This window comes from Arachis hypogaea, chromosome 14 (assembly GCF_003086295.3).
Source record: "Arachis hypogaea cultivar Tifrunner chromosome 14, arahy.Tifrunner.gnm2.J5K5, whole genome shotgun sequence".
Lineage (NCBI taxonomy): Eukaryota > Viridiplantae > Streptophyta > Magnoliopsida > Fabales > Fabaceae > Arachis > Arachis hypogaea.
In genome coordinates, this window is record NC_092049.1 from 141,952,826 (window position 1) to 141,980,712 (window position 27,887).

A 27,887-nucleotide genomic window follows, 5' to 3' on the forward strand; every position below is an offset into this window, starting at 1 on the left:
ACATGGGTAATTGGCAGAAGTTGGGCCTCTCTAGATACTTTAATACTATTCTGTCTTATGTAAGGCCCATAGTGTCGTCCAAAAAAATGTAAGGCCCATAGTTACTTGGGAAAAACTTTATGTCGGACCCAAAAATTACTCAGTAAAATTTCGTACGACTGTATGAGGCCCTTCCACCACCACGAAGACGCATTCGTTTATTAGTTTTATTACTTATAAGCCTCTTTTGGTTGGAGTATTGAAGTTGCTATTTTGCAAATAAATTTCAAAGAGGGATTTCTTTGAAATTGTATTAAGTTGCTATTTACTGCATATAGCTATATATATTAATTGATTAATTAACTAATTGACTAATCAATCCTTATGAAAATTGAATATTAAAAAATTGGAACTGACACTAGCTCCAGCTCTGGTATTATAAGAAGCAGCTACAGCAAATTGAAGCGAAGAAGAAGAAGGAGAAGAAGGTTGAAGTTGAAGTAATTCACTAATTTTCAGTTGCAGTTGCATCACTGAAAGGAATTGGACGAGAAATTAGAGAAGGTGAGTGGGAATGAGCATAGTAGGGAAGGAGAGAATAGAGGTGATTGCTCAGAGCATCGGAATTACGAACTTGTCCCCCGATGTCGCTCTCTCCCTCGCTCCCGACGTCGAATACCGCCTCCGCGACATCATGCAGGAATCTATCAAGTGCATGCGCCACTCTCGCCGCACCACTTTAACCGCCGACGATGTTGACAGTGCTCTCTCCTTGAGGAACGTCGAGGTAGGGCGCTTTTTCCATTTCTAATTCTCAATTCCGCTTAGGTTTTTTCTTCACAATCTCCATTTTCATTTTCAGCCTATATATGGATTTGCATCTGGTGGTCCTTTACGTTTCAAGAGAGCTCTCGGACACAGAGATTTGTTCTATATTGAAGATAAGGATCTTGACTTAAAAGATGTAAGTAAGGGACTTTACTCGCTTCAATGGAGTTCAATGTATTAGCTAGTTGTAATTATAGTTTGTGTGTTGATTATGTTTATAGGTCATTGAAGCTCCTCTACCGAAAGCGCCACTTGATACTGCGGTCACCTGCCACTGGCTTGCAATTGAAGGTGTACAGCCTGCTATCCCGGAAAATGCTCCTGTAGACGGTAGGTCTCCGAGTACCGGTAGTTCTTTGTTCATAGGTTAATGGTTTATGATGCAAAACTTCAAAATAGGTTTGTAAGTTACTGAAATTTAGCTCGAGGGAATTAGGAATAGTTGAGGCAATTGTGTTGTTTAATCCATGTAACCTTGCTAATCTTCTGGGAAAATGCTTTATTGTTGATGTTGTTTTGTTATACCAACATAGCTAGAGTAGATTTCTTAATATTACTGCAGTAGTAATCAACTTCTTCAGTTTTTCACAATACTAACTATTAACTAGAAATGCTTGACTTAGAAAACTGTATAAACTTAAATAACTATACCATTTGAGAGTATACATATGCATGTTAGTGGATATATATACTTGGGATGATGCACCTTGTGCAGACAAACATGGATTACTTGGAATCTTAACTTGTCATGGTATATTAATCGATTCTTTGTGAATTTGTGTCATATGCCTATAACTTACACTCCCTTGCCCTTCCATGAATAGTTAATTTTTCCTTTCTACATTTTATTTGCAGTGATTTCAGTTCCTGCCGAAGCCAAAAAGAATGAACAGAAGGATGATAACCTTCCTGTTGACATCAAATTACCCGTTAAGCATGTATTGTCTAGAGAGCTTCAGGTATGCAATTTACCAAGCCACTATGAGATATCTCGTTTTTCATCTTGTAATTTATTTACTTTTATGATTTCTTGCAGCTGTATTTTGATAAAGTGACTGAGCTAACTTTGACTCAGTCTGAGTCGGTTCTGTTTAAGGAAGCATTAGTAAGTTTGGCCACCGATTCAGGACTTCATCCATTAGTTCCTTATTTCACATGCTTTATAGCAGACGAGGTAATTATATTTGACTTATTATCATTCTGGTGGATAAGAAGGAAAATATCTTGTATCCTAGCTCATTTAGACTGTGTGCTTCTCTGTTCTTCTTAGGTTTCTCATGGTTTGAGTAATTTTTCTCTTCTATTTGCCTTGATGCGAGTTGTTAAAAGCATTTTGCAAAATCCTCATATTCATATCGAACCTTATGTAAGTCCACCTTTTCTGGATTTAGAGTATTTGTTTATATTGCTGTAATATCATGAATATGGTTAGTGTTGAAATTAATGCTTATTTTGTTTTCCATATTCTGTTGGAATTTTCTCAAACCATACAAAAGATTAAGATATTAATGGGAAATTGTTATTTTGTTGATCTTTAACAAAATCTGTTATCTCTGATTCTTTGTATATTCCTTGCTTCAGCTGCACCAGTTGATGCCATCTGTTGTCACCTGTCTTGTGGCCAAAAGGTTGGGTAGTAGATTGGCAGACAACCATTGGGAACTTAGAGACTTTACAGCTAACCTGGTCGCCTCAATTTGCAAAAGGTGAGATGTCCTGAATTGATTCTGTCATATGTTGTGCATCAAGGGAAATGAAAGCAATTTTACTTGAAATTTTTGTTGGTCCTCTATTTATTTTGTGCAATTTGTGCTGCATTTCTTCCTTAATTTTAGAGTAGCAAAGAAAGAATCATGTGCTTTAATTTGAAATGCACTATTGTTTTTCAACATCAAGTCCAAAGGCACAAGAATTATAGACCAGAAAATCTAATATTGCTTTTTGTTAAGTATTGTGCATCATTTTGAAATATAGCATGGCTTGTTTGTCGGGCAGTTATTGATTTCATTTCAAATTTTGCCTTGCCTCTAATCTTGCAGGTTTGGTCATGTTTATAGTAATCTACAGTCTAGGTTAACAAAAACATTGGTGAATGCATTCTTGGATCCCAAGAAAGCACTGACACAACACTATGGTGCAATTCAAGGGTTGGCAGCATTAGGGCCCAATGTGGTACGCATGTTTCCATGCTCTTGGCAATTATGAAATTAGTTAAATACAAAAAATAGGATGGGATTCTTGTGGATAAACTTAATATTGACATATGAGCCTTTTGTCTTGCTTTTGACTCATTATTTTAAAATAGGTTCGCCTTCTTTTGCTGCCAAATCTTGAACCATATATAAGACTTCTGGAACCAGAGATGCTTCTTGAGAAGCAGAGGAATGAAGTCAAAAGGCATGAAGCATGGCGTGTTTATGGATCCTTGCTGGTAAGATTTATTGTTAGATACATACTTAAAAACCAAAAGACATCAAATTATAATATGGTTAGTCCAATGATTGTGTATTACTCAGCGTGCTGCAGGTCAGTGTATTTATGATCGACTGAAAATATTCCCGACTTTCCCGTCTTCTCTTCCTCATGCTGTCTTGAAGACCAATGCAAGAGTTCTCATGTCTTCACCTTGTGAGTATCTTACTTCTTGACCAAGAAAATGATGTGCAATTGTAAAAGAATTATTTGGTCGTCTTGTTAAATCTGTTCAGAGCATGCAGACCTGGTGCTTGGGTCGTTAATATAATGAATGATCTTAGAAGTACTCATTTTTTCCCAATATTAGTCATTTCTTGCCAAAATATGTTCCACTCGTTTTTTGGTTTTTTATTTGACCGTAAGGTAATTGATATTTTTTCAGTATGACCTTTCCACATTATTGAAAGATATAATATGTTTATCTTCGTGAAAAGTTTTCTTTATGAGGGAAGTTGCATAATCTTTTCATTGAAAATGACCGCCTGCTGAATCCTCTCTATTTTCAATCATCAAGATAAACGCAAGGCAAGCCTTGAGCAGTTGGAAGAGCAGCCACCTTTGAAGAAAACTAATACTGATGGTGAGGTTGGTGTGGTTCTGACAAATTCCTCACCGTCTCATAAGCAAGGGGAGGCAGGGACTCAAGCCTCTTCAGTTGATTCAATCATTGGCTCATCATCGGCTTCTGAACAGATGAAAAATGACACAATTTCTAATGCCGTAGTTAGAAGTAACAAGGTTGATACCCGTTCATGGAAAACATCGGCTGCCCTTGCCCAAGTTTGGAAGGATGAGCTGAATTCTGGGCGTATCCTGGTATCATTGTTTGAGTTGTTTGGTGAAGACATTCTTCCCTTCATTCAGGCCCCTGAGTTGTATATGTTCTTGTAACTTTGCATGTATTATAGCTTTGCTCACAATTAGATCATGGTTAACCCACAGATATTAATTCCGGGAGCAAACTAACATTGCTCCTTGTCCTTGTTATAAAATATAATTTTTCTTTTCCGGTTAATGAAATTTCTAGTTCCTTGTTATCCTTATTCTTTTAGACTTTCGAGATTGCATGATATTTCTTATTGGATTGTGAGTGTCTGAGTGATAACAGTCCAATTGTGAAGTTCAAACAAAAATACAAATATTAGATACTACCGTGAATTAAATCATTATTGTAAGGACATTTTCTTTTTCCTCTATCCTTATTTTGATGTTAGAACTCAAATTAAATTTGTTTTGTTGATACACAGTACAGTATATAACGAGAAAACAACACATTACATTACATTAAAATGTTTCTTTACTTGTATAACTTGTAATCCTTTGAACTTGAGTAGAGTAGTATTAAGCAGATACTTTATTGCACTCCCTTTCAACAGCTTTCTTCAGTAGGCTATCTTCTTCCAAGACCATCTGAACCGGCAAGAATCCCATTCCATCTGCCATGGCAAGCATCATCTGCTTGGTTTCCTTCTTGAATTCTTCAAGATCTACCGTCCCATTCAAGTTGTGGTCGAACTGTATGAACAAGGATTCGTACACGCGAGCAAGCTCATCTGGGTCAGGCTCCACATCAACACCAAAGTGAGTCTCAAACACCCTCAGGCTTTGCAACTCCTTCAACATCTCTGCATAGGAGAGAAGGCCATCGTGGTCTGCATCGAGGTAAGCAAACCTGTTTCCTACTAACACACTAAATGCTTCTTCATCTTGAAGGAAGCTCATAATTGTGGCACCATCCAAAATTTCCACACTCATTTTCTCGTCGGGTGAAAAGGAAAGTAGTTTTATGTGTAAGAGAAGCGAAGATGTTTTTTGTGGGGTTTTGAAATGCTTAGTGCTTTGAATAGAGAGTGTTGGATTCTCCTACTATATATATAGCCGTTGGTGGTCGGTTTCAAGAGCATATATTCTGTGGTAAACTAACGTTAAATTGCCAAAGAAGACAATAGTATAAGAAACTTTCTCTTGTTTTTGTGTCCCTTGTTTAAGTTGGGTCTTAACTTGTTTATTCTTCAACCAATACCAACCAAATAGGATGCTTCCGTCCCCATTAAGTAGCAATTGTTGGAACTGTTATGATGTTTGCATTCTAGTTAGGCACAGGTTACAATATGGTCATGACGTATGAGTCATGAGTATCAGGAGGATCTCATTGGGTGGTGCGATTTGAATCAGACGGCTGAGATTAATTGGGCCATGTTGTGATTCAAATCTTGGGCCATTTGCACATCACAAGTGTGGCCTATGAATTATGAAATTCAAATTGGCTATGTTGGAAGTCAAAAGTCAAAAACTCTTGTCTAGTTCTAGTTTTATTGCACACAAGTTGCTGCTTGGAAAGTCCTGGAGAATGATATTTGGATACCCACTGATTAATAAAACACGCAATAAGTAGAAACTACGCGACTTTAGCCTCTTTTTATTCAAACTGTCTTCTTTACATCAAATAAAATAAAGGATATTCTTGGTTTATACTTTAGGCCCTCTCTATCTCTCTTTTAAAGGGGTCAACGTTTTCGGAGCCATAATTTTGTTTTATTTTATTAAAAACAATTAATCAGAAGCAAACAGAAAAGGTAAAGGGAAAACCATCAGACTTCATAGAGAATTTAAAGTTGGTTAATGTCAACTTGGAAGGAAACCCGGGAAGTAGTTTGAACATCTACTAATTCACAACATACTCTGATCATTTTTATAACTTTATATTTTTTTTGGAATAGAAAAATATTCACGAGAAGTACAGATAAAATTTGTTTATAATTAGTAAGTTTTCACAAAGGAAGATACTTGGCAACCGGAAAATTTACTAGAAAAATATTAATAATAAATATGAGGCAAATATAGTTTAAAGAACTAATGATTTTTGCCAAACCATTAAGATATCTTTAGAGATAATGATTTATGACTTTAGCATATGAAAAATAAGTAATAACACAAATCTTTTTCAAGTGATAAGAAATGTTTCGGATATTCAGTACATTTAATTAAATAAACCCAAAACTGGTGGTGCACAAGCATAAGCTTATGATATTTGATGATGTAGCATGCTAACACAAAAGCCACTCCTACACTGCTTCCATACCTCTGCTGAATGCTGATTTTATATCAGTGAAAGTTTTAACTGTGGAAAATCATAATTTGAGTTGATCTTAAGCTAGAGAAGATTGAAAGGAATTATGAGAGAAGAAGATGAGCAAAGTGGAAACTTCACTCAGCTTCATTTCAGAAAAATGGTGGAAAAAACCCACTAGGGAATCATCTGACTCAACCTTATATACTATGCTCTACATAACTAACTTTACTCTGAACCTATTGGCACAAATCTTTAACTAACTATGCTGATATGGAATCTACACTTACTAATTAAGTTAACTTGGAACTAAATTAACTGCTATTTACAATTTGGACCTTGCTGCAAACTACATACTATGTCAGAAACTGCTCTAGTTTACAAGTTTTCTTTTAAGAAGCAATTAACAGTTCAAAATATAACTTAAGATAAAGGTAATTTAAGTCACATAAAATTTGCATTACATACCAAATAAAATGAAAAGTCTGCACTCTATCCTCGAAAGATCTTAACATGCAGAAAATCAATGATTTAATTTTCCAATCTTGGCATCATGGGCTCAAAAACGATCTCAAGCTCCTTGCGATTCTTCTCGAACACATCTTTTTCATGCTGATCTCGACCACCATAAAGCAAACTCTTGGCCTTAATAATTGCATCAGTGATAATTCCCTTGCCCTTTGCCATACCTTTTAAAGCTTTTTCAATTTTGTAAACATAATCATCCAAATCATTTCTTGCTCTAGCCTTCTCCAGAAACTTTTTGTCTTCAGCCTCATAATCTTTAGCTTCTTGAATTAATCTCGCAATTTCCTTCTGCGACATTCGTCCTGTATTGCTTATTGTAATATCATTGCTGTTGCCAGTTGTTTCATCTGCGGCAGTTACGTTTAAGATACCATCGGAATCAATTTCAAAGGTTATCATAAGAGGGTGACCTCTAGGACCTTTAGGTATGCCTGAAAGATTAAACCAACCCAACAAGTTGTTATCAATGGCTCTTGTCCTCTCACCCTCAAAAACATCAATTTTTACGACAGTTTGATTATCTTCTGATGTATGACATCCTTGTTTCTTCTTCACAGGAATAGTAGTATTCCTAGGAATCACTACATGCATCAGATCTCCTTTAGTTAATATACCAAGTGACAGCGGAGTAACATCATGCAGCACCAAATTTGGCACCTTCTTAAAGCCTTCACTTAACAAAGCAGCTTGAACTGCTGCTCCAAACGCAACAGCTTCATCAGGGTTGATACTCCTACATAGATCCTTTCCATTGAAGAATTCCTGCAATAGTTGCTGCACTTTAGGAATCCTAGATGAGCCACCAACAAGGACAACATCGTCCACACAGTTCCTGTCCATGTTTGCATCAGTAAGACACTTATTTACAGTATCTATGCACTCTCTAAAGAGGTCCATGTTGAGTTCCTCAAACCTAGTTCGAGTGATTGATGAACAGAAGTCAAGGCCTTGAAATAAACAGTCTATTTCGATGAAGGCATCAACATTGTAAGAGAGTACTCTTTTCGCCCTTTCACATGCATTTCTCAACCTCCTCAATGCTCTTGAATTTCCACTTATGTCCAGATTGTTCTTCTTGTTGAACTTCTGCATAAAGTAATTTAACATTCTGTTGTCAAAGTCTTCTCCACCCAGATGAGTATTTCCAGCTGTAGCCTTCATTTCGAACACCTTATCTTTGATGGTAAGTAGTGATACATCAAATGTACCACCACCAAAGTCAAAGACAAAAATGTTCCTTTCTCCAACACAGTTTGATCTCTTGTCGAGGCCATAAGCAATAGCTGCAGCAGTAGGCTCATTGATTATCCTCATAACATTAAGGCCGGCAATGGCGCCGGCGTCTCTGGTGGCTTTGCGCTGAGAGTCATTGAAGAATGCAGGTACAGTAATAACTGCATTCTTCACAGGTGACTCTAGATATGCCTCTGCAATCTTGCGCATCTTCATAAGAATCATAGCCGAGACTTCCTCGGCACAAAGGCGTTTCTCTTGACCCTTGTGCTGTACAACAATTGTTGGTTGGTCATCAACACCGGAAATGACTTTGAATGGCCACAAAAGTTTGTCTTTCTGGATATTGGGGTCACTATATTTTCTGCCAATCATCCTCTTAGCATCTGTCAATAATTATTCTTGGTTATTATGAAGAGAAAAAGTGTATATATAGACAAGTAAAAGAAGACATAAACTAATAAAGATGGTGAATTACCAAAGACGGTGTTGGTAGGGTTGATTGCGGCTTGGTTCTTAGCAGCATCACCGATCAACCTTTGTTTGTCAGTGAAAGCAACATAGGAAGGTGTTGTTTTATTGCCTTGATCGTTGTGAATGATCTCAACTCTGTTGTGGTGTTCAAGCCACACTGCAACACAAGAATATGTTGTGCCAAGATCTATCCCCACTGCAACTCCCTTACATTCTTTTTCCATCGTTCTTTCAAAGTGAACTAATTGAACCTTAATCAGAAGGAAAGTGAAGTCAGTCTCAGGAATGTGAAAAACCAGTTTGTTCTTATTTACTCTGACTATATACTGAATATATAAAAGTCATTTGGGTGTTTATATAGGTTGATAAACTCAGAATACATAACCACCTATGTAGATGATAACCATTCCCTTTATTTGGGAGTTTGTTGAAACTTATGAAGTAGAGAGAGTAGGAGAGATTCGGGGGAGGGAGTTACTTATTTAGATAAGTAAGGCTGGCCTCCTTGTCGCGCCCGACCGAAGTCGGGTACATGGAAGAGGTCACCCTTGATGGGCCTTTATTTTTAATGGGTCAATAAAATCTGTTTATAATTAATCAAGTTTCTCAAGGGAAAATATTGGTAGCCTTTATATTTTTTCTGCTGCTCTTTATCATCATCAAGCAAACTCTTGGCCTTTAACAATTGCATCACTGATCTTTTTCTTGTTCTTTTCCATGTCTTCTAAAGCTTTTTTATATTTTATAAACGTAATCATCCAAAGCAATCATTGTTGGAATAAATTAATTTAAATAACCCAGATCATCCATATTAAATCATAAAAAATATATCATAATGCGGAAGCGTACCTTTATTCGTAGAAATTAGAAATTGATGTAAAGCCGGGAAAGACGGGGAAAGAGCGACAAAGACGGCTTTGGTATATTGGGGACCGAAATCTGAGGTCTATTTATATTTGAGCATGACACTCATTAAACTCTAAAGCCCAAATAAAATAGTATCTAAATATATCTAAAATCCAAAAGATAATATCTGGTTTTATTCTCATTTAACTCCAAATCAAAAGTAATAATGACTTATTCAATTTAGCATTTATAACAATAAATGAGATCACTATTATATAAATCATTTAATTTGAAATAGCATAATTTGTGACTATAATTAATATATGTATTACCCACAAACAAATTAGGAAATTAAAATAATTTCCTAACAATCATTGCTCTAGCCTTCTCAAGAAACTGTTTGTCTTTTGCAGATACATTGAGAATACCATCAGCATCAATATCAAAGGTTAACATAACAGGATGACCTCAAAGATTAAAACATTCCTCTTCCAACAGAGTCAGTAGCTGCAGCATAGGCTCATTGATTGTCCTCATAACACGGAGACCAGCAATGGAACAAGCATCTCTGGTGGCTTTGCACCGTGAGTTACTGAAGTAGGTTGGTATGGCAATAACAGCATTCTTTACCGGTAAATCTAAGTATGCTACTGCAATTTCGGCATCTTTGTGAGAATCATATATGAAATTTCCTCTGCACAAAGCCACAAAGGTTTTGCTCTTACACCTGTATTTATATTATCATTATCATTGTTTATTAAAACAATAATAAAAAAAAAGTGAAAAACATTCACAATACATAATCTTAACAAGAAACTGACAATTCAAAATACTCCTAGAACTTACTATAACATGATCAGTCACGTAAGATTCGCATGACATACAAAATACATAATTTGTTTAAGGCAATCATGGATTCTTGTTCATCATAGGTTCAAAAACTTGCTTGAGCTGCTTCAGATTCTTCTTGAACACATCTATTCCATGTTTCTGTTTATCACGATTATCAAGTAAACCCATGGCCTTAGCAATTGCATCATTGATCTTTTTACTGTCCTTTTCCGTATGTTCTAAAGTTTTTCTCATTTTGTAAACATAGTCATCCAAATCATCCATTGCTCTTACCTTCTCAAGAAACTCTGTGTCTTCAGCCTCATAATTTTTAGCCTCCTGAACTAATCTTGCAATTTCCTTAGCTGACATTCATCCTTTATCATTGGTTATTGTAATCTCATTCCTGTTACCAGTGGTTTCTTCTTCAGCAGATACATTTAAGATACCATCTTCTTCTATATTGAAGCATATCATAATGTCATGTCCTCGAGGAGCAGGAGGAATACCAGAAAGCACAAATCGGCCCAGCAAGTTGCTATCATAAGCTCTTGCCCTCTCACCTTCATAAACCAAAACATCTGCACAAGATTGGTTATCTTCACTTGTGACGTATGCTCCTTTCTTCTTTATAGGAACACTAGAATTCCTAGGAATTACTATGCTCATAACATCATCTTTTGTGTCTACACCAAGTGACAACGGAGTAACATCATGCAGCACCACATTTGGAACATTCTTAAAGCCTTCACTCAACAAAGCAGCTTGAACGGCAGCTCCGTAGGCAACATCTTCATCTGGATTAAGTCCCTTGCACAGACTTTTCCCCTGGAAGAATTCCTGCAATAGTTTTTGCACCTTGGGAATCCTAGAAGAGCCTCCAACAAGAACAACATCATCTATACAACTCTTATCAATATCAGCAATGGTAAGACATTCCTTTACCGTCTGAATACACGCTTCAAAGAGGTCCTTGTTGAGTTCCTCGAACCTAGCACGAGTGATCGATGAAGAGAAGTCAATACTCTTAAATAAGCCATCTATGTCGATGAAGGCATCAATAGAGCTTGAGAGTGTTCTTTTAGCCCTTTCGCATTCATTTCTCAATCTCCTCAAGGCTCTTGAATCACCACTTATGTCAACTTTGTTCTTCTTTTCAAACTCTTCTAAAAAGTATTTCAACATTCTGTCATCAAAGTCTTCTCCACCAAGATGAGTGTTTCCACAAGCGGCCTTAACTTCAAACAACTTATCATTGATGGTAAGGAGGGTCACATCAAAAGTACCACCTCCAAGGTCGAAAATCAAAACATTCCTCTCTCCAACCCAATCAGCTTTCTTGTCAAGACCATAAGCAATAGCTGCAGCTGTAGGTTCATTGATTAACCTCATGACAGTGAGACCAGCAATGGCACCGGCATCTCTGGTGGCTTTGCGCTGCGAGTCACTGAAGTAGGCCGGGACAGTAATGACTGCATACTCCACAGGTGAACCTAAATATGCCTCTGCAGTCTCGCGCATCTTTGTGAGAACCATGGCTGAAATTTCTTCAGGACAAAGGCGTCTCTCCTGACCCTTGTACTTAACAACAACAATTGGTTCGCCAGTAGCACCAGAAATGACTTTGAATGGCCACAATACTTTATCTTTCTGAATATTGGGGTCAGAAAATTTCCTACCAATCATCCTCTTAGCATCTGTTAAGAGTAATTAACATATTAAAATGGAAAAAAAAAAAATACTTCGTTCATATTGTGTACAGAGTCTTTAACTTGTAAAATAACTTAGACATGAACTTATGAAAACAAAGACTAATCCTGGTTATCTATCAATAACTAACTAACTTCAATTAACTCAACTCAAAATAATACATGTATAAAAAAAGATGAATTACTTACCAAAGACAGTGTTGGTAGGGTTGACAGCAGCTTGATTCTTAGCAGCATCACCAATCAACCTTTGATTATGAGTGAAAGCAACGTAAGAAGGAGTTGTCTTGTTGCCTTGGTCATTGGGTATGATCTCAGCTCGAGAATGTTGTTGCTGCCACACTGCAACACAAGAATATGTTGTTCCAAGATCTATTCCCACTGCATGTCCCTCACATTTTTTGGCCATTTTTTCTTCCATGTAAATGGAATGTTATCAGAAGAAATGGGAAGAAGTCAGTCTAAGGTAAGGTAGATTCTAACAGTTTGTTCTGGAATATTTAATAAATATATCTTAAGTATAAAATTTGACAGACTTTTTTTGAAGTTTTAAAGACAATGTATTACAAGATAAAAAAAAAAATATTTCTACTCCTTTAACCATCGTACTTGTTAACTAAATTTATTTTTGCATTGTTTTTGGTTGAAGTATTGCCATTACTATCTTTTGGCAACTGTTCCCAACAGTATTGGAACCAGGCATATAATCAGTATCAGACTAATATGCCCCCCACACAAACATTTCATTTGAAAACCATACTACATTTATTCTTTCTCTTCTTTTGGAGGCTGCATTAATGTACTATACGTGGTAATTCAAGACCTTCGAGTATATTCCAAAAATAAACTGGAGTGGACCTCTCAATTTTTTTTAAAATTATTTGATAAAGTGTAATTTTTTATTATTGAATATCTTTTCTCATATTTATTTTGTTTCATTTAAAGAATGTAAATTGAGAGATCAGACTTTATTAAACAATTGAAAAAAAAATTGAAAAGATTCATTTTCAAAAACAAACTATGCATCACTAGTATGGTAGCATTATTCTCATCCTTTACAAATTAGTAGTAAAAAACTTGGAATTCTCTTTAAAATTTGACCATGAGTTAAAAAAGAAAGCCCTCTAAAATTTATTTTTACTTATGGTTTTTTTTTTGTTAAAAAATCACTTTTTCGTTTTCCGACTCAAAATTTAAAATTGGTTAATGTTAATTAACTTCAAATTCGAAGTATTCTCCAGAAGTAATTTGATCAATTGCTACTTTTTTGGACCAATAGAAACATATGATCTCACTAGAAAAATATTTATCATATATTTATATGACAAAGTATGATCGAAACACTTTCAACTTGTTAACCACTCATGTGAAGTAATGATTCTCGCCAAACCATCAAAAGAATATTTCTTCTGAAGTCAAACAATCTTTTGTGATGGTTCTAAATTTCTTTCAAGATACACATGATTTTATATCAGTAAAGTTTTAAACAGCAACAATATTTCCTTTCGGTACATTTAGTTCAGTAAACTCAGAACTGCTAAACAAACATAGAACTTCTGATATTTGATGATGTAGCAAATGCATGCTAACAAAAAAAACCACTCCTACTCTGCTTCGATACCTTTGCCGAATGCTGACAGCAAGAGGCAATCACAATCTCTCTCAATATACAATTCAAGGACAAAATCTTAACAAGCAATTAACAATTCAAAATATAACTTAAGATAATTTTTTCACATATAACTTGTATCACATATCAATTAAAGTGCTAAGTCTGCACTATTCATCCGAAAAGAGCTTAACAAGCAGTAAATCGTTAATCTTCCATACTTGGCATAGTGGGCTAAAAAATGTTCTCAAGTTCCTCCAGTTTCTTCTCGAACACATCTTTTTCATGCTCATCTTTATCACCATCAAGCAAACTCTTGGCTTTAACAATTGCATCAGTGATCATTCCCTTGTTTTTGTCGACAGCTTTTAAAGCTTTTTCCATTTTGTAAACATAATCGTCCAAATCATTTCTTGCTCTAGCCTTCTCTAGAAACTTTTTGTCTTCAGCCTCATAATCTCTAGCTTCTTGAATCAATCTCGCAATTTCCATCCGCGACAATCGCCCCGTATCATTGCTTATTGTAATCTCATTGCTGTTGCCAGTTGCTTCATCTTCAGCAGTTACGTTTAAGATTCCATCAGCATCAACATCAAAGGTTACCATTACACCATGACCTTTAGGACCTTCAGGTATGCCTGAAAGATTAAACCAACCCAACAAGTTGTTATTGGTGGCTCTTGTCCTCTCACCCTCAAAAACTTCAAACTTTATGAAAGTTTGATTATCTTCTGAGGTAAAATATCCTTGTTTCTTCTTCACAGGAATAGTAGTATTCCTAGGAATCACTACATCCATCAGATCTCCTTTAATTGATATACCAAGTGACAGCGGAGTAACATCATGCAGCACCAAATTTGGCAGATTCTTAAAGCCTTCACTTAACAAAGCAGCTTGAACTGCTGCTCCAAACGCAACAGCTTCATCAGGGTTGATACTCCTACATTGATCCTTCCCCTCGAAGAATTCCTGCAATAGCTGCTGAACTTTAGGAATCCTAGACGAGCCACCAACAAGGACAACATCGTCCACACAGTTCTTGTCCATGTCTGCATCAGTAAGACACTTATTTACAGTATCTATGCACTCTTTAAAGAGATCCATGTTGAGTTCCTCAAACCTAGCTCGAGTGATTGTTGAACAGAAGTCAATGCCTTGAAATAAACCGTCTATTTGGATGAAGGCATCGACATTGTAAGAAAGTACTCTTTTGGCCCTTTCACTTGCATTTCTCAACCTCCTCAAGGCCCTTGAATTCCCACTTATGTCCAGATTGTTCTTCTTGTTGAACTCCTCCATAAAGTAATTTAACAATCTGTTGTCAAAGTCTACTCCACCCAGATGAGTATTTCCAGCTGTCGCCTTCATTTGGAAGGCCTTATCTTTGATGGTAAGCAGTGATACATCAAATGTACCACCACCAAAGTCAAAGACAAAAATGTTCCTTTTCCCGACACAGTTTGATCTTTTGTCAAGGCCATAAGCAATAGCTGCAGCAGTAGGCTCATTGATTATCCTCATAACATTAAGGCCGGCAATGGCGCCTGCATCTCTGGTGGCTTTGCGCTGAGAGTCATTGAAGTATGCAGGTACAGTAATAACTGCATTCTTCACAGGTGACTCTAAATATGCCTCTGCAATCTTGCGCATCTTAGTAAGAATCATAGCCGAGACTTCCTCGGCACGAAGGCGTTTCTTTTGACCCTTGTGCTGTACAACAATTGTTGGTTGGTCATCAACACCGGAAATGACTTTGAATGGCCACAAAAGTTTGTCTTTCTGAATATTGGGGTCACTAAATTTTCTGCCAATCATCTCTTAGCATCTACAGTAATTATATTATTCTTGCTTATTACTATTTGGAAAGAAAAATTTACAGAAAAAGTGTATATATATAGACAAACAAAAGAAGGTGAATTTACCAAAGACAGTGTTGGCAGGGTTCATTGCAGCTTGGTTCTTAGCAGCATCACCGATCAACCTTTGTTTGTCAGTGAAAGCAACATAGGAAGGTGTTGTTTTATTGCCCTGATCGTTGTGAATGATCTCAACTCTGTTGTGGTCTTCAAGCCACACTGCAACACAAGAATATGTTGTGCCAAGATCTATCCCCACCGCCGCTCCCTGACAATCTTTTTCCATCGTTCTTTGAAAGTGAACTAATTGATTAATCAGAAGAAAAGTGAAGCCAGTCTCAGGAATGTGAAAAACCAGTTTGTTCTTACTTTTACTATATAACGAACATATAAAAGTCATTTGGGTATTTATACAGGTTGATAAACTCACGTACATTTATTTTCTTAACGTTTATTTATTATTTATTTATTGCCACATAGATATCATACCCATAAGCCAAGCATACAGTACTACTAACTATTGACTCTTCATTGTCTAATTAACTTTTGCATTCTTCTTCTTGTCTAATTAAAGAAGAATGAGACTTTTGCTGTTCTCATTTGTCAACTATTCCCAATAGCATATAATACTAGAGAAATAAATTGTCTTAATAGAAACATCTCATTTGGAAGCCAGTAATGACTCTTCATATTACATTATACTGTTACTCTTTTTCCGAGGTTGCACTGCACGTGTTCGGAATGGATCTTTTTAATTATGTGGCAAACTATATATGATCGAAATTCGAAACACTCACAATTTGCTAACCACTCGTGATTTTTGCCAAACCACAACTATATCTTCTGAAGTAAAATACAATATATGAGAAAATATACTGAAAACGCAAATCTGTTTCTAGACAATGATGTAGCAAGCTAACACAAATCATAAAATACTAACCCCTCTTAGCCTTCCTACAAATCAAATAACAAACATAGGCAGTATTTACTATTTAGTTCATTTAGTTAAATTTAAAAATACTACAGACTTCATAGTAATAATGCAGAAGCAGAGCTGTTTTGCTTTCAAAAGAAACTTTTAGATAACATCAGAACAGACTAATAGCTAACGAGTCTCTGGGGATAATTGGTTTAATAATAATGTGAAACTCCTTCAATAATCTCTGTTTATAATTAATAAATAATAAAGTTTAGTGCTTTTAGTAAAATAAACTCAGGAATTGATGCACAAACCTAAAACTTATATATTATCTCCCTAATGTACAATGACATGTGCTAATATATAGAAAAGGCACTCCACTGCTTCCATACTTCTGCTGAATCCATAGTTTACAAGTTTTTCTTAGCTTTAGGTACATCATGTTCATCAAAGACGATCAAAGTGATCTTCATACACAATTCAAGGACATAATCTTAACCATTAACAACTCAAAATATAGTTTAAGATAATATCATATTCTTCAGATTTGCATTTAGTGATTCAGAATATAACTCAAGATCCTTCATATTCTTCTCAAACACATCTTTTTTATGCTGCTCTTTGTGATCATCAAGCAAACTCCTGGCCTTAACAATTGCATCACCGATCTTTTCCTTGTCCATTTCCATATCTACTAAAGCTTTTCTCATTTTGTAAACATAATCATCCAAATCATTCATTGCTCCATCCTTCTCAAGAAATTCTGTCTTCAGCCTCATAAATTTTAGCTTCTTGAATTAATCTTGCAATTTCCTTAGCCGACATTCGCCCTTTATCATTGGTTATGGTAATCTCGTTGCTTTTACCAGTGGTTTCTTCTTCAGCAGATACATTTAAGATACCATCTTCGTCTATATTGAAGCATATCATAATAGGATGGCCTCGAGGAGCAGGAGGAATACCAGAATGCACAAATCGGCCCAGCAAGTTGTTATCACTAGCTCTTGCCCTCTCACCTTCATAAACCAAAACACGTGCAAAAGATTGGTTTTCCACAACTGTGCCGTATTTAGTTTTCTTCTTTATAGGAATACTAGAATTCCTAGGAATTTCTATGCTCATAATATCTACTTTTTCACATATACCAAGTGACAACGGAGTAACATCGCACATCACCACATTTGGAGCATTCTTAAAGCCTTCACTTAACAAAGCAGCCTGAAGGGCGGCTCCATAAGCAACAGCTTCATCAGGATTAAGTGCCTTGCACAGATTTTTCCCTTGGAAGAATTCCTGCAGTAGTTGTTGTACTTTTGGAATCCTAGAAGATCCACCAACAAGGACAACCTCATGTATACAACTCTTGTCTACACCAGCATTGGTAACACATTCTTTTACTATCTCAATACACTCTTCAAAGAGGTCCTTGTTGAGTTCCTCAAACTTAGCTTGAGTAATTGATGAAGAGAAGTCAATACCCTTAAATAAACCATCTATGTCAATGACCGCATCAATGGAGCTTGAGAGTGTTCTTTTCGCCCTTTCGCATTCGTTTCTCAACCTCCTCAATGCTCTTGAATCACCACTTATGTCAACTTTGTTCTTCTTCTCGAACTCCTCTATGAAGTAGTTCAACATTCTGTCATCAAAATCTTCTCCACCAAGATGAGTGTTTCCACCAGAGGCCTTAACTTCAAACAACTTATCCTTGATGGTAAGGAGGGTTACATCAAAAGTACCACCTCCAAGGTCGAAGATCAAAGCATTCCTCTCTGCAGAACAGTTACCAGCTCCCTTATCAAGGCCATAAGCAATAGCTGCAGCAGTAGGTTCATTGATTAACCTCATGACAGTGAGACCAGCAATGGCACCAGCATCTCTGGTGGCTTTGCGCTGCGAGTCACTGAAGTAGGCCGGTACAGTAATAACTGCATTCTCCACAGGTGAACCTAAATATGCTTCTGCAGTCTCACGCATCTTTGTAAGAATCATGGCTGAAATTTCCTCAGGACAAAGGCGTCTCTCCTGACCCTTGTACTTAACAACAACAATGGGTTCGCCATTAGCACCAGAAATGACTTTGAATGGCCACAATACTTTATCTTTCTGAATATTGGGGTCAGCAAATTTCCTACCAATCATCCTCTTAGCATCTGTTAAGAGTAATTAACAAATTGAAATAAAGACAATGATTTCAATGGATAATTTAGAATTTGTAAAAGTGACCTTTTATACGCAGTCTTTAACTTGCAAACTAATAAAATGGCAAATGACTAACTAACTTCAATTAACTCAACTAATGACATAAGTTGCATGGCTAATATACAGGAAAATGAACTTAAAATGAGAATGATTATTGGTTTTTATGTCGAAAAAAAAAAAGATGAAATACTTACCAAAGACAGTGTTGGTAGAGTTGATAGCAGCTTGGTTCTTAGCAGCATCACCAATCAACCTTTGATTATGAGTGAAAGCAACGTAAGAAGGAGTTGTCCTGTTGCCTTGGTCATTGGGTATGACCTCAGCTCGAGAATGTTGTTCCTTCCACACTGCAACACAAGAATATGTTGTTCCAAGGTCTATTCCCACTGCATGTCCCTCACATTTTTTGGCCATTGTTCTTTCAAACTGAATGGAATGTTATCAGAAGAAGTCTAAAAGTTCTACTCTAGGAAACTTGATATCATAAGTATAAAATTTTGATAGACTTTTTTTTTTTGAGGTTTTAAATACAATGTATTATTACAAGTTAAAAAAATATTTCTACTCCTTTAACCATCGTACTTGTTAACTAAATTTTTTATAATATGATACGATATTGTACTGACGGTTCATTGTCGAATTTTAAATTTTTTGCATTGTTTTTTGTTGAAGTATTGCCATTACTATCTTTTGGCAACTATTCCCAACAGTATTGGAACCAGGCAGCTAATCAGTTTTAAATACAAACATTTCATTTGAAAACCATACTACATTTATTCTTTCTCTCTTTTTGGAGGCTGCATTAATGTACTAATGTTTGCTTTTTAATTAAAACAAAGATGTGTCACTACTATCGTAGTATTGCCCAGTTTGGATAAACACTTAATTAAGCTCCTTTTAAAAAAATAGCTTAAACAATAAATGACGATATTAAAAGTAATTTATAAATAAATTATTTTGTGTTTGAATTTTTAGTTCTAAAAGTGTTTATTTTATAAAAATGTGATAAAAAGTAGTAGTATTATGAAAGAAGTCATTTTTTTTAACTTCTCTATAAGCTCCTAAATAACTTCTTAGGAAGTTACAGTTTGGTTTTGAAAATTGTACCAATCATTAATACTATTACTTTTCATAAGTCAAAAGTTCAAAAAAGTTACTTTTGAAACTTCCCAAACGGACCTTGTGTGCTAAAGCAGACAATATCGTACTAGCGGGTGGTCTAGGTTGTTACAGATGGTATCAGAGGCGGAGCCCGGATCGATGTGCCAGCGAGGGCGCTGAGCTCCCTTAGGGGGGTGGATTGTAAGGTCCCACATCGGTTGGGAGGGGAACGAAGCATGCCTTATAAGGGTGTGGATACCTCTCCCTAGCATGACGCATTTTGACGAGTGAGTGTGGGGGCTTCAACTATCATCCCTATCATCAAAGGCAAAACCATGAGGTCTTATGTGCCAAAGCGGACAATATCGTGCTAGCGGGTGGTTCTGGCTTGTTACAACAACTACCTTAAATTTAATTATACTCTAAGATAATGATGACACTGAAGCGCCATTCCAATAAAAAATTTATACAACTTCACACTAAGCACCATTACTGGCGTTGAACGCCCAGTAAGGAAGGACGTTCAACGCCCACCCAAGGCTTCCCTATTGAAGATCTGAAGGCAACTAAGGCTCATGAGGAAACTATAGAGGTCCCCTTGAATGCCTTGTTGTAAATCATGGATTAAGGTCACTCTTGAAGAGCTGGTTGCTCGTTACCTAGGAGTCCTCATGAAGATGAATGCCAAGTTATTTGGCACAGAGCCATTAGAGGAAGAACCTCCAGTGCTCACCAAGGAACTCATTGCCTTGGTTCAGCAGAAACTACCTCATAAGCTGTCGAATCCCGAACGCTTCCTGATTCCCTGCACCATAGGCACCATTACCTTTGATAAGACTCTGTGTGACCTAGGTTCAAGCATAAACTTTATGCCACTCTCTGTAGTGGAGAAATCGGAAATCTTTGAGGTACAAGCTGCAAGAATTTCATTAGAGATGGTAGACAAGTCCATGAAAAGTCTTATGGACTGGTAGAGGATGTCTTAGTAAAGGTTGAAAACCTTTACATCCCTGCTGATTTCATAATTCTGGATACTGGAGAGGAAGAGGATGAATCCATCATCCTTAGAAGACCCTTCCTAGCCATTGCCAATGCCATCATTGATGTGGCAAAGGGAGAGCTGATTCTACAGTTATGAGAGGATCACATCTTGTTTAAGATGTCTAGCCCTAACTCTCCTCCTGACAAAAGAGAAACAGTTGTGCAACACCTAGTGTTCCAACCTTCTCTCTCAGTGCAAGGATATACAGAACCCCCAAACACCAACTCTAAGTTTGGTGTTGGACAGCCATTGTCAAGCACTGAAAACAAAGGTACTAAGAAGAAAGTACCTAAAGGCTGGAGGGATAAGAAAATCCCCACTGAAGTCCTCTCACCTGGCATGAGAGTTGTCTTCACTAACAATCCAGTCAGTCCACACACCTGTTTCGATGAAGGGGGATGAATTAATCCAATAAGATCCAGAGCCCAACCTCTAAACGGCCATGGCTTAATAATCGAATGTAACTCAGACGCTGGGATCTGTTGTATGGACCCATGCCTTTGACATTCTTGACACGCCTTTGCATATTCGATACAATCTTTGATCATGGAGGGCCAATAGACATGATTTCGATATAGTACCCATTTCATTTTCATCCCAGCCTGATGAGCACCACATATGCCTTTATGGACTTCTCCTAGAGCAATGTCTTTATCCTCTTGACTTAGACATCTTGAAAGACTCCCGCCGATTCCTTTCTTATACAACTCATCAGCCATCAAGACAAAATTCATTGCTCGCAAGTTTATCTTTCTATCGACTGGCATGCTAGGATTCTTTAAATACTCAGCAATGGGCTTCCTCCAATCATCATCTTCCCATTCGCCTACACACAAAACTTTCCTTCATCTGCAGGCACCAAAATTTGATGGATACTGGTCAAGTTTTTTAATGTTTCTGCGCCGATTCTATATCTTGAAGCAATTTGGGCTAACTCATTGGCGATCTCGTTCTGGACCCTTGGGATATGAACCAAGGAAGCTTTTCAAAAAGAAGTTAACAACTCCCAAGCTGTTGCCAAATATTTTTGCAACTTCTTATTAGTGCTCTTTCTTCTCCCTCTCCTCTCAATGCAGTTGTGTGTGTCTGTGTGTTTGTGAAGTTTATGAGCTGAAAAGCTCATTAAGTGTTCCTTTATATGTTGGACTTGGGCCAAACTTTGGCCCGGTCCAACTTGTTAGCGTTTTTAGCTCGTTTGGCCCAACTTTGGGCCAAACCTTTAAAATTAGCGCCCGGTTTTCAACTTTAATTTATTTCCTAACTTTTTCTACTATTTTTATCATACACGCACAGTACCTGACAGACTTAAGCCAGTACTTCCGGTTGGTTTACCGGTACGCGTTTTTACGCAATTTTCTGCTGAAAATTACATTTTTCCACTCAGAAAAATTCATGAATTCGAATCTCACCGTTAAATTGCAATTAAGATGTCTAATTTCTCGAACCTATTTCGGGCGATTAAATTATTATTTTATATCCTCTAAACAGTCGATTGAAATTATGGTTCTTACACTCTCCCCTCCTAAAAAGGAACTTTGTCCCCAAAATTCGAATCGTAAGCAAACGAATAAAGGTAGTACATCTCCGTCTCCGAGTTGCCTTCCCACACACCTTTCACTGTGTCACTCTGATTTCGGCTACATATAAAAGAATCTTCTTTTCCCCATTCGTTTCCCCCCGATGCAACTCTAAGTTCTGATATCACGAACGGCGATATTCTATACTATGAAAATAAGTTAAGGTTTGGTTACCGGCTTCATAATTACCTCAACCCTGTTGTTGTGATTGACCTGCCTCATGTGTTCCTCGATGTGGACAATCTCTAACCAAATGTCCCGGTGCACCACACTTGTAGCATAGTTTCATACCCAACCGGCATGGCTTATTCGGATGGTAGTTCCCACACTCCTGACACCTCAAATCAAGGGAGTAAGCTCTTGACCACTTCGCTTCACCATTTCTCTTAAATTTCTATCCCCTTGGTCCAAGGTAATCATCACGAGCTCGGTTGTTAGTATAACTATGATTTCCTCTCGCCTCAGCTTCCTTCTTGGCACAGTCTTCCACCACCATTGCCTTGTTCACAAGCTCGGAAAAGATTCGAATCTCCAAAGGAGTCATAGCAGTCATAATGTTATCCTCCAAGCCTCCTTGATATTTAACGCACTTCCAACTCTTATAGGACTCTAGGGCACCTTGACATACCCTAGAAAATCTACAGAGTTCCTCGAACCTACTAGTGTATTCGGCCACAGACAACGAGCCTTACTTCAGCTGCATAAGCTCTAACTCCTTAGCTTCTCTCACCGACTCTGGGAAATACTTCCTATAGAACGCCATTGGGGAGCCCAACATCCCACATTGGTCTTGAAGGTAAAAGACCCAGCCTCCAAGAGTTCGAAGATGTTGCACATGGAGGATCCACATCGCACGTCCTTCCTCCTAGCAATGAAGACGTCCAACGTGGGGAGTCACGTCCCACGTTGGGGTTGTACCCAGGAGCCTCCATTCCTCCACGCTCGAAGACGTCCAACATGGGGAGTCACGTCCCACGTTGAGGATGAAGCCAGCAAGCCCCCTCTAGAATGTCGTTGAAGGCATGCCACGTTCAACTCCTACGTTGCACGTCCAGCCACGGTCCCTCCTTCTCCCATCGAAAACGTCCAAAGTAGGGGAGTCACGTCCCATGTGGGCCTAAAGTCAATGGCTTCACTCCTCTCCCTCTCAAAGATGTCGCACGTCCCTCAGTCACGTCCCATGTTGGTTTGCAAGCATACAAGGATGTGGGACATCCAACCTCCTCCACCATCGAAGACGTCCAACGTGGGGAGTCATGTCCCACGTTGGGCGTGAAGCTAGCATGTCCACCCTTCTCCTATCAAGGACGTCACACATCACCCCTCTCACGTCCCACGTTGGGCTTAAGCCCAGGGACGTCCGACCTTCTCCAGACATCCATGTCGCATGTGGTCATCACCCATGTCCCACGTTGAGCCAATCGAAGCCCTTGGAGGTGCACTTTAAGTCCAAAACTTAATTTAAGCCCACAAATCTTAAGGAAACAATCAAACAATCAAGCACCAAAGATTGGGCCTCAACCTCAAGAAATCACTCTTAATTTGTGGAAGCTAATTAGGAAAAGAGATTATGAGATTTTGTTTTAATTAATTTTGATTCTTAGGTTTTGTTTTGCAGTATTTAAGGATTTTTAGAAAACCTTGAAGGGGAGCTGATTACTCCCGCATACTTTGGAACCCTAATTTTATGTTTTGCATCATGGGCAACTAATATTCTCTGTTAAAGTTAGGAGCTTTGTTGATTTTCGATGAATTAATGTTATTACTTTTCTATCTTTGATTATTGCATTGATGTTTTCTAAGAATTGGTTTCTGTTCTTCGTTATAAGGACTTGAGTATATTGGAAAATAACTCAAGTCTGATTCAATTCTGTTTTAAAACTTGGAAAAGCTGATTAACTGAATGTGTGTTTGAAACTTTTTCTCAAAATTCTATAAGTTTTGAAACTAATTTTGATAAGTAACATCTAATCAAACCAGAATTAATCTTGAAGAATTATACAGTGTTAAACTGGATATTATGCGTAACCTCTTATCATAACAGATTGTTTAAAGAATTGAACATTTGTTAAGATTAAGAGAAATTGAACTTTTAAGGAATTGAGATTTGATTAACCATGGTTTACCGTAGAAACATGTCTGCATGATGACATGATCAAGGTAGCTAGTGAGAAGCATTTGTTCAGAAGTTTCAACATCTCTGAAAATATTAACGTTTTAATCTTATCACTCTTTCTACTCAATGACTGCTTGCTTTGTTTACATTGCTGTTAACTAATCACTTGCTTAGTCTGTTAATCCTCGTGGGAACGATAACCCACTCACCGTGGTATTACTTGATATGATTCGGTGCACTTGCTGATAGTTTGTGGTTTTGTAAAATTCCTCATCAAATTTTTGGCGCCGTTGCTGGGGATTAATTGAGATTAACAACAAATCAGTTAATTGATTACCTAAATTAGACCTTTTTTTATTTTTTTTTTGTTTACCTCACTGGAAATTTTCTTCACTTTGACATAGGGAATTCTAATTTTTCTTGGTGTTTTGGTGTTTATGCAGGACAACCAAGAACAAGAGCCTTTCCAATTTGATCTTAAAATTGAACTAATCATCTGGTGATTGAGAAAGCAAGCTAGAAAAAAGGGGTTATAGAAGAAATTGAAGAAGAACTAGAGAGCAACATGACAGATAATAACAACAACAATCCTAATGCCAATGCAAGAAGGACCTTAGGGTCTTTCACCAAGTCCACTTCTGGAAATTGTGGAAGTATCATAGTAGCACTCGCTATAGTGGCAAACAACTTTGAATTGAAGTCTCAACTCATCACCTTGGTGCAACAAAATTGTCAATTCAATAGGATCCCTCAAGAAGATCCCAATTTATTCATCTCCATCTTCTTGCAAATTTTTGACACAATCAAATCTAATGGTGTCTCTACTGAAGCTTATCGATTGAGGTTGTTCTCATTCGCTGTAAGGGACTGAGCCAAACAATGGCTCAAAACTCAACCAAAGGAGAGCATAGCAACATGGGATGATTTGATCAATAAGTTCTTAACCAAATTCTTCCCACCATAGAGGTTGGCAAAGCTGAGACATGACATCCAGACTTTCATGCAGAAATATAGAGAGTCCCTGTTCTGAGGGTTACCTGAAACGTTGAGGTCGATCTCGGGCGAGATCTTCTGGTCTGGTTAAGCCTGTCCTGTCAGACTTGTTGGAGCTCGGGATGCTGCTGGTCTTTGATCACCGGGGGGTGGTGGTACCTGCAAGAGACTCCAATGCTTAAGTCAGTATGGGCTTTAGGCAGGCTTTTTGTAGAATTTAAGTATGAGTTATACCTGGGTGCTCCAGTGTATTTATAGTGGTGTGTGACGATCTCCCTTTGAGATAAGTTTGTTATCTTATCTTATCTTTTCGTGGGTGAGATCATATCTTTTGCCATCCGTATCTTAGTAAGAGGTGGTCCTTTTTTTTGGGCCTCTTTGGACCTCCGTGGCGATCTTCCGAGCTCTCTGTGAAGAGGTCGGTAGTGGACCAACCTTTAAAGAGGTCGGTCCCTTTGTCTTTCGACCAACCCGACCCTTATATCTCGGATCAGTGTATGAACAGTGCCCCTGCTTGAGCTTCGACCTCTCCCTGAGGTTATACTCATCTCTGAGCTTCGACCTCTTTGGGGAAGTCGTGTTCAAGCATCTTCTTTGTTGATCGTGTCGGAGGTGCTGTTGTTCCATTCGGGCGGGCTTTTTGCATCTTTAATGCTATTTCGAAATGCGAAGCGTTTTTTCTTTTGCTCTTTAAATGTTGCACGATTCTCGAGTGCGTTAGTTTCTTGGGTTCATGCAAGCGCTTTTAAAGCCTATTAATTTTGGGCTTTTACTCCTTTGTCGTTTTGTTTCCTTCTTTGCATTTTGTTTGAAATCAAAGGGGTTCAGTTTCTTGCTTTCTTCAGTTTCTTGCTTCCATCTACTTTCTTTTGCTTTCTGAGAGAAAAAACCTTCCTTTATTTTGTTAATTTGCCCCAAGTTTTTTCCTTTCCTTGAAAGCTTCGAGGCGCTTATTGGTGTGGATCGTTCGTGGTTTTACTGCACGTTTCGTCGCTACTACTTCTTCTCTTTTTAGGTTGGTACTTTGCTTCGTGCATTTCGTATTCTTTTTCATGGTTGCGATCCTTTCTGCTTGATGTTCTATTTCTGCTGCATGCTTCTGTTTTTGTTCAAAGTTTTGATCTTTTCATGTTGTTGTTGCTGAAAAAGGTTAGGGCTAGGGCTTTCGATTTTCTTTGGTCATTTTCTTTGATCTTTTTCGATTTTCTTTGTTTCCTCGCTTTCTTGTTTTGGCTGAGTTGTTTGGTAGTGACGCCTCTTTATTTTTTTGCTGTAGGTGTAGTTTCTATGTCTTCTCATAGAAATATTGTTGAGATGTCCACAAAGGTCCCTCCTGGTATGGCTGACTGGTTAGATTCTGTAGTGTTAGGGTGTGTTACTGTAGTAGATCGAGAATATTATGAAAAATTTAGGAGGTTTCATAGGATTTGTGGGAATAGGGAAGATGAGAAATATTATGAGTTGGTGTCACCTGATCCTGAGGAGAGGGTCAGTTTTTCTCCTTTAAGTAGGGCCGAGCGTCCATTCTTCTATGCGTATGATTGCTTTTTTACCAAGTTAGGTATTACCCTTCCTTTTACTGAGTTTGAGACCGACCTCCTTTGGAACTGCAAGCTTGACCCATCTCAGCTTCATCCCAACTCTTGGGCTTTCATGAAGATTTTTCAGTTACTGTGTCAGGAGTTAGGTGTCCGACCTTCCCTTTGTCTATTCCTTTATTTGTTTGTGCTGACCAAGCCCGGGGCGGCCAAGAAGAAGGCTTCTTGGATCTCTTTCCGGGCTACCCAAGGTAAAAAGGTCTTTTCCATTTATGATGACTTCTTTCATGATTTTAAAAACTTCTACTTCAAAGTTTGGGCTGTAGATGGTGTTCACCCCTTTTTTCTTGATGAGAACAAGGAACCTCTCTTTCCCTTTTGGTGGCAAGAAAACCCTGTAGTTCTTACGTATTCTTTAGAGAGTCTTGATGAGGTAGAGAGGGCCTTTGTGGGTGTTTTGGAGGAGAACTGGGGGGAGCCTCCTCATTTGGATACAAAGAAGTTTTTAGGGGATCCTGCTCTTTTTCATTCCGAGCTAGGTAGCGCCCGACTTCTTACAAAGAATTTTTTACTGTCGTTTGTTTGTCATATTCCACTATATAACGATTTTTGTGATTCCTTTTTTCAAAGATGGTTGCCAGCTCTGATTCGATGAAGGTCCTTCGTAAGACCAAGAAAACGGTGGCCGCCTAAAACTTACAGAGAAAGACGTCGGGGGAGGGTTCTTCCCAGGTCCCACTGAAGAAGCCGGACTCGGGACCTCAAGGTCTGAGGAAGATTATTCCGACCTCACACGTTCGGGTGGCCTCTACTGACCCACCTCTGGCGAATTCTGGTGCTATCTCTTCCCCTTCTTCATCTGGGCCTTCTCCCAAAAGGCAAAGAACTGATGGTGCTTACAACCTCGATGATAAGGATTTTGATGGCGTAACCTTTGCTGCGGAGCACATCGCTCCATATG

The 27,887-nt window shown here is 37.9% G+C and overlaps 6 protein-coding genes and 1 pseudogene across 10 annotated transcripts in view; 1 reads left to right on the forward strand and 6 right to left on the reverse strand.

The window, feature by feature from the left end:
* The window catches only part of LOC112798159 (heat shock cognate 70 kDa protein 2-like), a 200,987-nt gene that overhangs the window by 49,819 nt on the left and 123,281 nt on the right, over positions 1-27,887 (reverse strand). The window contains exon 1 of one of the 4 annotated variants that reach the window (XM_072215639.1): positions 18,684-18,741. The exons of the other annotated variants lie outside the window; for them this stretch is intronic. The gene's annotated coding sequence lies outside the window, so the exon portion shown is untranslated. Of the gene's footprint in view, positions 1-18,683; positions 18,742-27,887 lie in introns of those variants that run through there. 4 annotated transcript variants of the gene reach the window in all.
* On the forward strand, positions 233-4,319 carry LOC112798163 (transcription initiation factor TFIID subunit 6-like). Of its 2 annotated transcripts, XM_025841369.3 has the most exons (11): positions 233-766; positions 842-943; positions 1,029-1,137; positions 1,663-1,766; positions 1,844-1,981; positions 2,078-2,173; positions 2,389-2,513; positions 2,847-2,979; positions 3,113-3,238; positions 3,324-3,435; positions 3,797-4,319. In XM_025841369.3, exons 1-11 carry the CDS (start codon positions 554-556, stop codon positions 4,171-4,173), a joined length of 1,635 nt encoding a protein of 544 aa, XP_025697154.1. In that variant the 5' UTR covers positions 233-553; the 3' UTR covers positions 4,174-4,319. The 2 variants fall into 2 exon arrangements, with proteins under 2 accessions (XP_025697154.1, XP_025697155.1); XM_025841370.3 differs by lacking the exon at positions 2,078-2,173.
* On the reverse strand, positions 4,441-5,676 carry LOC112798177 (uncharacterized). Its single transcript, XM_025841386.3, has one exon. The coding sequence runs from the start codon at positions 5,035-5,037 to the stop codon at positions 4,624-4,626; it is 414 nt and encodes a 137-aa protein (XP_025697171.1). The 5' UTR covers positions 5,038-5,676; the 3' UTR covers positions 4,441-4,623.
* Positions 6,756-9,186, reverse strand: LOC112798162 (heat shock 70 kDa protein 4-like). The gene is made up of 3 exons (XM_025841368.2): positions 8,976-9,186; positions 8,592-8,838; positions 6,756-8,499 (listed from the first exon to the last, which is right to left on the reverse strand). Exons 2-3 carry the CDS (start codon positions 8,809-8,811, stop codon positions 6,884-6,886), a joined length of 1,836 nt encoding a protein of 611 aa, XP_025697153.1. The 5' UTR covers positions 8,812-8,838; positions 8,976-9,186; the 3' UTR covers positions 6,756-6,883.
* On the reverse strand, positions 10,166-12,444 carry LOC112798180 (heat shock 70 kDa protein 4-like). The gene is made up of 2 exons (XM_072215645.1): positions 12,163-12,444; positions 10,166-11,961 (listed from the first exon to the last, which is right to left on the reverse strand). The coding sequence occupies exons 1-2, from the start codon at positions 12,392-12,394 to the stop codon at positions 10,637-10,639; spliced, it is 1,557 nt and encodes a 518-aa protein (XP_072071746.1). The 5' UTR covers positions 12,395-12,444; the 3' UTR covers positions 10,166-10,636.
* On the reverse strand, positions 13,438-15,725 carry LOC114924063 (heat shock 70 kDa protein 4-like). Its single transcript, XM_029298079.2, has 2 exons — positions 15,505-15,725; positions 13,438-15,407 (listed from the first exon to the last, which is right to left on the reverse strand). Exon 2 carries the CDS (start codon positions 15,395-15,397, stop codon positions 13,817-13,819), a length of 1,581 nt encoding a protein of 526 aa, XP_029153912.1. The 5' UTR covers positions 15,398-15,407; positions 15,505-15,725; the 3' UTR covers positions 13,438-13,816.
* LOC112798161 (heat shock 70 kDa protein 4-like) lies at positions 16,879-18,973 on the reverse strand (annotated as a pseudogene).